Source organism: Tubulanus polymorphus, chromosome 8 (genome assembly GCF_964204645.1).
Source record: "Tubulanus polymorphus chromosome 8, tnTubPoly1.2, whole genome shotgun sequence".
Taxonomy (NCBI): domain Eukaryota; kingdom Metazoa; phylum Nemertea; class Palaeonemertea; order Tubulaniformes; family Tubulanidae; genus Tubulanus; species Tubulanus polymorphus.
Window position 1 is genome coordinate 13,880,147 of NC_134032.1, and position 12,018 is coordinate 13,892,164.

Below are 12,018 nucleotides of genomic sequence, written 5' to 3' on the forward strand. Positions count from 1 at the left end.
TAGATTTAGAAAAATTCGATATAAATCTGTAATAAGGGTCCTAAATAAACAATAGATGGCGCAGTGTGTTACCTTGCTATGATATTGTTGTTGTCTCATGATATATATCTCGTTTTACTGCTGCTATTTCATGTACTCCGCGACGCTCTATGTTTAAGACATATCTCGGATATTTTATTGTGTTTTTTTCTCTCATATTTTATTGATTTCCTCCGGTGGACTAGTGACAGATTTGCCGATGGATGATTTAATACTTGTAGTTATAGTTGTAGTAGTAGTAGTAGTAGTAGCAGGCACTGGCAGGCAGGGGTTATAAGTTCGATTGTATTGGGCATTGCGACATATGCATCAAGCTTTTTGAGAAAAATAATTATTCCTTGTGAACGAAGAGTGTTGGGGGTGGGGCACTTGGAGCCCAATATGCATGAAATCTTGAACGAGTTTTACAGGGCTGAGGCTCAGTTTTATTACAAATTCAACAAATCAAGATCCAAAGCCGGTTGCGCTGTCAAGATTTAAGTAGATTTAAGATCAGTCTAAAATTTGGCACAGGCGAGTTCCAGCACCGATCTATTTTGTACCGATATGAACAGTTGGCGCAGGCTTTATCCGCAGGGGTCAGAAAAATGCTTGTGTGATTGTGGCTCCAAGCAACTGGGCTTGGGTCTTAAATTCAGAACTATAGATCGGACCGCCCGGTAAGTTCCTGAATTGGCGATGTAGTTTTTTAAATTGGAGATTCGATAATTTTTGTAATTTCTGTAACTCAGTCACTGTTCAGTAATACACAGCAGCAGCACCAGCACCAGCACCAGCACCAGCACCAGCACCAGCACCAGCACCAGCACCAGCACCAGCAGCAGCTGTGATACAGGGGTTTCTCAACACTACATCCAATAAAACCTTGTTCTACAGTTGTTTAATAATTAATCAGAGAAGTTGATTGAATTCTTCTGCTCTGTTCCTGTTTATGAATAAATGATAATTATATTCTCACTAGATCCGGTCCGACGGGTCCCTCTAGTACCTGCACATACCGAAAAACGGTTTCTTACTTAAGAATTTGAAATAGCTACTTGATTGTGTTGTGTGTTAAAAGAAAAACATCTTCATTAAGAATTTTAACAATTCTGCGACATGATCACCCCACGCACCCCAACCCCATGCATTCAATAGATAACTAACATAATTGTTTGAACACAAATCTTCAATTAACAACTGAAGACCCAGTTCGTCTAATAGAGGACCCAGATAACTAACATAATTGTTTGAACACAAATCTTCAATTAACAACTGAAGACCCAGTTCGTCTAATAGAGGACCCAGATAACTAACATAATTGTTTGAACACAAATCTTCAATTAACAACTGAAGACCCAGTTCGTCTAATAGAGGACCCAGATAACTAACATAATTGTTTGAACACAAATCTTCAATTAACAACTGAAGACCCAGATAACTAACATAATTGTTTGAACACAAATCTTCAATTAACAACTGAAGACCCAGTTCCTCTAATATAGGACCCAGTTCCTCCGTCGGTTGTTTTAATAGATTTGAATGTTTGAATTGAACTACCTGTAATTTAAAATCAAGAGCTCACTCCAACTCACAATTACGGAACTGGTCGGTTCTGAGTAGAACCGTCTTATCCCTATTGTTGGGTTTTTTTCATTCATGGAATTCAAAAGAAAAATTAAATTTGAAAACGCTTTTCAGATCTGATAATGATAACTATTTTATGGTTGTTTCTATTCCTTTCTCAACATCTCCTATAGAAATACTCTCAAAATCATAAAAATTTCTAGGTCATTCTTAATGAAACTGCCATTTATGATATAAAACTACGCTCATATTTGGTAAAAACTGCAATTAGAGATATGAGATTTAGTCTGGTTTTGATATTTCTGATATTGTGGGAGTTTTAATAAATTTGACAAATTGAAGAATCAGTTAACTGTCGTTGTATATATTCATCCCCTTACCTGTATTTATGTAGCATCCTGCTGTGAGTCCCAGTACGCGCTCAAAGACTGTCTCACTGCGAGCGCTGAAACTTTTACATCTATCGCGTCGCGTTCCAGTACCCCCGCGTGCACACGGTACGACGGGCAGCTCCGCGTGAAAACAACATAAATCTATATGTGAAGTAGATATATATCAGTTAACAGTGTGTGTGTGCCGGCCGCCGCTGCCACGGTGGTGGTGTGTTAAACAATTCATTCAATATTTATACCCTGTTATATTACTCACATATCTATAATGAGATGTATCACCTCTTTCTCCAGCTATCTGATTTATTTATTAGTATTTTAGTATATGTTTATTGGATTATTGATTAAATGTATTAATTGAAATATTTTAAGACGCAAGAAGGCGTTTGCCAGCCGTGTTTTAAGTTAAATTACGAGTATTTGAAAGATCTTATTGCATGGGCTCAGTTCCACAGTTGTATGTTAGAGTTAACTCTGAGTTAAAGTTAGTACATTTTCAATGTTTTAACTCGGAGTCAAATTAAACTCAGAACTGTGGAACTGGATCCTGAATCGCAACAATCTGAGCGGTCCCTAGCGCTTAGAGGAGACATCTAAAGTGGGTGGTACCTAGAGGATTCCTGCAGGCGTGTTGGAAGCAATTTTTTGATTGTCGCAGCCGATTTTTGACAGGTTCTAATATGTTGCCGCAGCCAATTTACTTTAATTATTTCGAAAACATGATATTCAAAGATGTTATTCAGTAAAATGTTATTCAGTAAATTTTTACAGTGGCTTTCGCTGCTGCAGTCGCTGCACTTCCAACACCACTTTCCTTAGTAGGTGGCTACTAGACAACAATCACTTCTGAGTGGCTCCTGGAGGACCCTAGTATGTGCCTCCTTGAAGTGGTGGCTCCTAGATGACTTGGTCCGGGCTTCCCTTTCTTCTAGTGGTTAGTTTTGTCATCCGCAGTAAATTCATGCATTCATTTGTATTTTACAGATGCGAAGAAACAAAGCCAGATGGCGGCACTGTCCCGAGAACGCGATCACCTCGTCCAGAACATCCGTGCTTACGAATCAGTGTTCGACACCAATCAACAGTTGATTAAAGAACTTAAAAGTATGATTCATTTATCCTTAGATTCATTCACACGATTGATTCGCTTGTCTCTTACCCTTTTCCGTGATCATTACCTATCACTGCCGGTCGGGAGGATTAAAATCAGTAGAATATCTCGGAGCATTCAAATTGATAAATCCTGAAAGGCTTGAGAAACTGGTAGACCCTGTAAGGGTTCAATGTTCAAACTGTTTACACTTCGGTCGACAATCAGGATTGCAGACATTGTCGACGAGTAGAATCGGTCGACAATCGGGGTTGTAGACATTGTCGACGAGTAGAATCGGTCGACAACCGGGAACCGATTTGTCGGTATGTCGGTTTGTCGGTTTGTCTTGAAAAGTACGCAGCCGGATTGCTCCTTTTCTATAAATGTATCTTTGAGCGGGGAACTATTCCACGCTATACTGGACTTGAACCGACCTGACTTGATAAATATGTTTACAAACTCAACAAGGGAAAAAATCTCAAATTAGAATTAAATTCTAAAATGATTAAAGGTGGTTGTTGATTTTTCTTTGTTGACAGTTTTAGTGAACGAAGCGACACAAGAAGAGCAACGTCTTGTAAAAGAATTACGTAAACTGGATATAACTCCCGACAAACTGAAAGATGTACGTATTACACTCACTTGCCACTGTTTCCTCTCCATTGATTATGCACATTATTCACGGTCCCTATAACTCCTTAGAAAAAATGCTTTTAAATGTGCTTGAAATTTCTTTAACTGGAGCAATATGCCCAAAACTCTTTTAATTTTGAGAAATTGGCAACTAGAAATGCTTGTAGTGGTACATCAAACTACGCCGCAATCTGGCACAAATGGGACCAGGATTATTTTACCCGATTAAGCGGTTACCAATTAAGAAACTTAGCGTATAGGATATAAATTGCTTACAAAACCACTGATTTATCAGTTTACTGAGATGAACAGTACTGATTTAGGAGGAGTCTACAGTAATTGGGATAATGATGATAATGAAAGTGATGCGGACACATCATCCAAATTTGAAATTTTCTCCCTTCAAAATTCCTCAAAAGCTCGTTATATCCAGGTTTGACTGATCAGTATGAACCGTGTTATTATTAATGCGAGTGATTTGTTTATTTCAGGGTGATATGGTGGAAGCTCTAATTTCCGTTCGTACGAAGGAACGTAATGAAGTTATGTCGATGCCCAGACGGGTTTGCGCCGTACCAGCTGCTCATAAAGATCCGGAAGTGCTCGGAAAGGTAAGTCGAGATGATTGCTCGTAGGGTAAATCGATATCGAGATGATTGCTCATAGGGTAAATCTATATCGAGATGATTGCTCGTAGGGTAAATCGATATCGAGATGATTGCTCGTAGGGTAAATCTATATCGAGATGATTGCTCGTAGGGTAAATCGATATCGAGATGATTGCTCGTAGGGTAAATCGATATCGAGATGATTGCTCGTAGGGTAAATCGATATCGAGATGATTGCTCGTAGGGTAAATCGATATCGAGATGATTGCTCATAGGGTAAATCTATATCGAGATGATTGCTCGTAGGGTAAATCGATATCGAGATGATTGCTCATAGGGTAAATCTATATCGAGATGATTGCTCGTCGGGTAGTAAATCACCCCTGATTGCCATCAAAGTTTTGATCATTTGGGACTAATGAAATTCATCGATTTATGGGAAATCCAAATTTAGAAAATTTACTGCAGTCCCCTGTTAAGAGAAACCTAGTCTCTGCACACCCCTGGTGTTGTTATAGCATTCTTCTAGGTCTATTTGATGTATTCGATTTATTCGATGTATTTTTATAGATTTGTCACCTGGCTCAAGTTGAAGATGAAGACGCCGCTCGCGTGTTATCGTGGCACATGTCGGCTGATATGGATTGTGTCGTTACTCACTCGCTTAGGAAGGTACGTTTAATCACAAACGAATAGATGAAGTTTATTTCTCAAGTATATGAAAATCAGAGCTGCCAACAGTTCCTGATTTGCAGTATTAGTTACTATTTCATAATGAGAAATGCTGATTTCATTTGTTCGATGCATATGAGAAGTATGAAAGATCTAACTGACGGTTTTACTGTAGATTACTGATTGATTTGAACAGAAATATGAAAGATGTTACTGATTAATTTGAACAGAAATATGAAAGATGTTACTGAGGGTCTTACTGTCGATTACTGATTAATTTGAACATTTTCTTTAATAATTCAATGAAATGTTACTGAAAATTTGTTACTGATAGTACTTTTCGGTGGTTGACAGCCCTGGAATATAAGTGTAAATTTCAATACACACGTTTGATTACGTCTGTTAGAAGTCAGTTAAAATACTGCCATCCATTTTACTGCCACAGCTTGATTCGCTTAACACCAACATGTACATATACCGCATCAAATAAATGTCACTGTAATTTAATAAACACCATTAGCACAGCATTTGATTGTTCGTGTAGATTTGAAACATAACAAAGGAAGACTACCCTCAGCCCTTCTATACCTGGGTTGTACCCTCTAAATAAAAATCAAGCTATATTGAATTCGTAATAATGACAAGTAATGATGATGAGTCAAAGAAGTGGTGAGGGGGAGGGTTTGGGTTGTGGAGAGAATGAGGTTGGCCTCTTATACAACACGTACTGATGGTATATGTACATTGATTCGTTACAGGCTAAAAATATCTACGAGCACACGTCCGGTAAACAGCAGGTCCTACCCCTCGAATCAATTTATAAAAAGAATCTCCCAGATTGGAATAAGTAAGTACGAGTTGTTGCGATACAATGGCGCGCAAACCTAAGGCGAAACAGGCATTCCTGATGCAGTTCTAGTAGACTCTTTAGTGAAAATAAGTTTAATCATCGGCTTTTAACTGACAAGAATTAGAATTCTCTGCTATTCTCCTGGAACAGAATCCCAAATGCCTCACCCTATAGCCGTAAAGGAGAAAAAATTGAATCCTTAAATCCCAGTTGGTGAGAATATAAAGCTGTCTCGTAAATCCTAATCTATATTATTTTCTCGCAGGCCGTTGCCACACGAACGATTTCGAGCGAACTGGAGTCCACCGGGAAATCCCGTCTACGCGCGTGAAGTTCTTATCTTTCCACACGAACCGGATAGCTGTAAACTAGGTCAGTATTACATGTACAACTAGGTCAGTATTATGTGTACAACTAGGTCGGTATTACATGTACACCTAGGTCTGTATTACATGTACAACTAGGTCGGTATTATATGGACACCTAGATCTGTATTACATGTACAACTAGGTCAGTATTACATGTACAAGGGAAATGTTGCAGAAATTTTCTTTAACCGCTCCTATGTTTCAATGAAGAGGCAAATAACAAGGATTTACGATGGGTTGATTTTATGTTTTCTACATCTAGAAACTCGAGTGAAAGGAATAATTGGCGATGGATAAATCTGAAACTGGAAATGTTTTGATATTATGATTTCAGTGTTTGGAATGTTACTCGGAGATACGATTATTCTCGACAATCTCGATGATGCGAACGCTTACAGACACGAGGTACGTATAACCATGTAGACTCTTATTGTAATAACATACTATCATCATCCCCTTATGACGTTGTCCTTAGTGTAAAAATCTATCACGTTTCAGTTAACGTGGCCGCCTCCATAAATCCCCCTATGACATAATCAAATTGTCTTCTGGGTGCAGTTCCACAGTTCTGAGTTAAGATGTGACTCCGGGTTAACTCATTGAAAATGAACTAACTTTAACTCAGAGTTATCTCTAACCCATGACTGTGGAACTGGGTCCTGGTAATTTGATCTATGGACCCTCTCAGAAAAGATGGCTGCCTCCGCATATCTCCCTATGGCACCATGAAAAATATCCATCGCCAAATAAACCATTGCCAAATTATCTTCTAGTGATTTGATCGAAAAGATGGCTGCCTCCGTCAATCCCCCTATCACATCATCACCAAATAACCATTACTTTATAGTCTTCATGAATCCCCTTATGACATCATCACGTTGTGTGTTTATATTGAAAGATCGTGAAGCACACTCATTGCCCGACGATATTGACTCGGTCCGGAGATCGTATCCGTAGTAACGGCAAGTTCGGTGGATTGATGAATAAAGCGTTACCGATCGAGAAGTTACGAGGAGCGATATTCGGTTCTCCGCTTCCTTCGAGTTATCACAAGATCTGCAAACAACTCGGTACGTGTGTTTTATTTCAAATATTTGAATATTCGTCTGGACTTACGGGTATAGACCAGTCTAACCCTTTCAGTGCTGACTAGTTAATACCCTATAGTGCTAGAGATAATTTGAAAATTCTAAAAAATTCCATCCTAGTGTGTTGGATAACGGGAATACCACTGTAGTGCATCTACACCGCTGTGCGGTGTATCGTTAGTTACTAGTATTTCACTATGTTTGACAGGTGCTGCCATTTTTCAAGAGAGATAATTACATCAATACACCGCAGTGCGGTGTACTAGCAAAATCCATCACTGATTTATACACCGCACTGCGGTTAAACATTATCTGAGCAGCTGATTTCATAGACTAATAATAGATAAACCGTGCCAAACTAAGTGCCATGTGAAGCATTGGTGTGATTATAGTTCTTATGGATCAAGGAATCTTTTTGGTGTCTTGTTTTTTGCTTTTGACGAGTGGCATGAAAAACCTCTTAGTCTTGATAAGAAACTACCCTCACTGAAGATATCTTATAATTTAATCTGGGAATTTGAATTTTTGGTGTCTTGTTGTATTTGCTGTTGATGAGTGTGTTACCCAGTTGTGTTACCCAGTTATTGAATAGTTATGGTATGTATAGTGTTTATATGGTATACTGACTTCAGTCTGTTATAAGCGTGAATCATTCAGTGTTTATACTTGACTTACCCTTATAAACTGTACCTATATAAATATCTGTTGACTTACCTCAGTGAGTCCCAGCCACAGTACTTTAATAAATGTACGTGCTTTGTAATATTATACGTCTGGTGTCGTCGTTAGTTTTATGGGTTTTAGTTCGACCCTGGAGCTTGGATCCGAAAAAGAATTGGGTATTTCGGCCCTGGAGTTTCATCCGTAACAAGTGGCATGAAAAACCTCTTAGTCTCGATAGGAACCAGCCCTCACTAAAGATACATTATGATTACTCAGGAAATTTTTGTTGGTCAAGGGTCAGGGATATATTGAGATACATATTTTCAATTCCCTGATCTACAGTAATCCTGCTATAAAGCAGGTCGTCTGCGGACTATGATGAATAACCATATTTTAGTGTTTATGTACGTATGATTTTCGACACGTTGAAGATAGAATGACCGTATTTTAGTGTTAACCTGTGTACTGTTGTATTGTAGATACGTTGCAGACGTATCACGACGCGATCGTGAAACGTGAACGAGCGATGGAAGAATTACACGAACAACAAACGCACGAAAACACGCCTGAAATGAAAGCGAAATATAAAGAGTACGAAGAGGCGCAAACGCATTTACAAAATATTGAAGGAAAACTCGGTAAGAGCCAAAAATAAGAGATTTCTGTTACGTCCCTGCAGCACTGAGGGTTACAGGGCTCCCCTCAACCCACTGAGGGCAACAGGCTCTGTCCTCAACCCACTGAGTGCTACTGAGGGCAACAGGCTCTCCCCTCAACCCACTGAGTAGTCACTGAGGGCAACAGGCTCTCCCCTCAACCCTCTGAGTAGTCACTGAGGGCAACAGGTTCTCCCCTCAACCCTCTGAGTGTCTCTGAGGGCAACAGGCTCTCCCCTCAACCCTCTGAGTGTCTCTGAGGGCAACAGGCTCTCCCCTCAACCCACTGAGTGCTACTGAGGGCAACAGGCTCTCCCCTCAACCCTCTGAGTGTCTCTGAGGGCAACAGGCTCTCCCCTCAACCCTCTGAGTGTTACTGAGGGCAACAGGCTCTCCCCTCAACCCACTGAGTGTTACTGAGGGCAACAGGCTCTCCCCTCAACCCTCTGAGTAGTCACTGAGGGCAACAGGCTCTCCCCTCAACCCACTGAGTAGTCACTGAGGGCAAAAGGCTCTCCCCTCATCCCACTGAGTGCCACTGAGGGCAACAGGCTCTCCCCTCAACCCACTGAGTGCCACTGAGGGCAACAGGCTCTCCCCTCAACCCACTGAGGGCAACCGGCTCTGTCCTCAACCCACTGAGTGCCACTGAGGGAATTGTTAACAGGATTGAGGTTTCTTGTTCTCCTCAACCCACTCGGAGCATAATTAGCAGGTTTGAAGGTTTTGGTTAACCAAGGGGGAGGCAAGAGAAGAACTTCCAACCGAGAAACTGCAGCCACCAGAAACTGCAGCCACCACGAACCTTGAGTTGATATTGTATGTGGAGCACTTGGCTACTCTAGCTCAGGGTTAAGCCCATAAATAATGGGAAATGTTTTGAAATTTTTAACTTTTGTGTTTTTAGGTGTGAAAATGTCCGGATTGAACACGCCACCGGTGAATGTACCATCTGCTCCGGTAGCGACACCTACATCGACGACGACAACGCCGCCGAAACGCGGTCGCCTGCGAGCCGCTACTTCCGCCGGAACATCGACCGGGCCGTCGCCCGCGAAACGAGCCCGAGCTTCGTTAAACGGAGCCGAGAATAGAACGACCCCGACTCGAACTTCGCGTCGGAAATCAGCCGCCAACTATAAATAGATAACTGACTTCAGTTGACTCCGGAGTCACTATGGAGTCATTTTAATCTCGTCAGTAAAGGATAATATTTTAACCAAGAAACACCATAGATTTGGGACCATGAGCAGCAATTCTCAACTGTTGACTCTGTATATAAACTATTGTGTTGTTTTACTGTGTCTGCGTAGATCGTGTCAGACGTCTAACGTACCCCCATAATCTAGGTATCAGCCTGGAACCAACTACATCCTTTTCAGACATTCATTTTAGTGCAGTAGCGTGACGTTGTACGATCAGTTTTTGAAGGTATGCTGATAAAATGTCTGCGTATTGTTCATTTTACGATTAAAAATGTCTCGGCTGAAGTAGTGAAACATGTGTGTCACCTGGACGAATCAGATAAGGTGATGAGGTATTGAATGTCTGGGGGTTTGCAGGGTCCAGGCTTCGAAGGTGTTGAGGATGCAGATTGAACAATTCCTGTCATTACAAAAATAAACCCACTGTAGTAAACATGTAACTGCTTACTCTGGTTGCCTCAGCGCCATTCAGTTGAATCTGTCTCAATTTCGAATGAAAAATTCTTGCAATGAAGTGTCTTTATTTCGAATGAAATACTTAACTATAATTTGATATGGATTTGAAACGTAGCAAATGTTAACCCTTTCAGTGCTGACTAATTTTTTCTCTAAAGCGCTTTAGATAATTTAGAAATTCTACTCCAGTGTGTCTATAACAGACATACGGCTATAGTGCGTCTACACTGCAGTGCGGTGTATCATTAGTAACTAATATTCCATCACGTTTGACAGGTGCTGCCATCTTTCAATAGAGATAGAAAGTAATTACTTATTACATCAATACACCGCAATGCGGTGTTGGCCTACTAGTTGAGTCCATCACCGATTTATACACCACACTGCAGTGCACTGAAAGGGTTAAATGATTTCAAAATTTTATTCATTCAAGTACTCATCTAATCTTTTTGTATGTAACACTGTATTTGTATTATATTTTCTAAGCATTTAAGATACTCACTTCCTCTGCCCCTTCGGCATTCGAGCGCACCTCCCAATGGCTTTGTGAAACTTGGGCCAAACGTCTTCTTGGGTAACTATAACTGTCATTGCGTTAGTTGTGTAATTATTAGAAGTGTTTTCAGGGATATTTTGGTCCTAAATTACCAGTCATACCGCGATAATTCATGAATTTAGCCATAAATATTGCTGACTAAATCCAAGTTTTATCTTAATTTATCTTGTTAATGTGTGTGGTCTATTCGTATTAAATCTCTAAACCCATTTTCACAATATTCGAGCAAATTTAGTTGTTTTTATTGTCGATTGAAAAACAACCAAATTCAAACTGCTCTGTGGAACTGTGCCCACAGTTTGTCTTAGTATACCTGTCATTTGTATGTATTGTTTTTGTATTGTAAAATGATTAAAGTGAAAATATATTTAATCAAGTCACTATAAAAACTGAGTTTGAAGAATTAGTAATTGGTATGCTGAACAGGGATGTCCTGGTTCGAACCCAGTCAACTGACATTAGTTCTGAGGAGTGTTGTGTAGTGGATGAATAGGGATGTCCTAGGTTCGAACCCAATATATTGATATCCTGTTATAAAGATGGGAAGAAGAGTCCTTTTGTACAAAGGATGCTCGTCAAAGGATACCGTATGGCTTCCAGGCATATTATAAATCCCCATTCCCCCAATCAATGATGTATTTTCGATTTTTTCAATTGATATATGATCGCCATCTATTAGAACTTAGTGGAACTATTAACTAGTACGACCATACACTAGTTATGCAAATGTGTGCATGTGCAGACTTAACATATTCGCCATCTACCAGATAACATGACAGTTACAGCACTAGGTTAGTTCGTGGAAGTTCCGTTACGAATACGTTAGTTGATTGGTGGCAGCACCATACGGTACCCTAGCGTGATTTCTGGGAACTAATAATACCACACCATATACAATTGATTAGTGCTTGGAACCAACGAAGACAAATTGGTGGCAGCACCATACGGTACCCTAGCGTGAATTCTGTGAACTAATAATACCACACCATACACAATTGATTAGTTCTTGCAACCGACGAAGACATATTGGTGGCAGCACCATACGGTACCCTAGCGTGATTTCTGGGAACTAATAATACTACACCATATACAATTGATTGGTGCTTGGAACCAATTAAGACATATTGGTGGCAGCACCATACGGTACCCTAGCGTGATTTCTGAGAACTAATAATA

At 40.1% G+C, this 12,018-nt stretch overlaps 1 protein-coding gene across 1 annotated transcript in view; it reads left to right on the forward strand.

Moving 5' to 3' along the window:
- The window catches only part of LOC141909581 (structural maintenance of chromosomes flexible hinge domain-containing protein 1-like), a 41,946-nt gene extending 30,733 nt beyond the window's left edge, over positions 1 to 11,213 (forward strand). Inside the window, exons 30-39 of the mRNA XM_074800047.1 lie at positions 2,979 to 3,098; positions 3,627 to 3,712; positions 4,212 to 4,331; positions 4,899 to 5,000; positions 5,759 to 5,847; positions 6,116 to 6,222; positions 6,553 to 6,623; positions 7,117 to 7,288; positions 8,449 to 8,607; positions 9,533 to 11,213. Coding sequence (XP_074656148.1) covers positions 2,979 to 3,098; positions 3,627 to 3,712; positions 4,212 to 4,331; positions 4,899 to 5,000; positions 5,759 to 5,847; positions 6,116 to 6,222; positions 6,553 to 6,623; positions 7,117 to 7,288; positions 8,449 to 8,607; positions 9,533 to 9,771 — 1,265 coding nt within the window. The 3' untranslated portion in view covers positions 9,772 to 11,213. The remainder of the gene's footprint in view (positions 1 to 2,978; positions 3,099 to 3,626; positions 3,713 to 4,211; positions 4,332 to 4,898; positions 5,001 to 5,758; positions 5,848 to 6,115; positions 6,223 to 6,552; positions 6,624 to 7,116; positions 7,289 to 8,448; positions 8,608 to 9,532) is intronic.
- Positions 11,214 to 12,018: the final 805 nt, after the last annotated feature.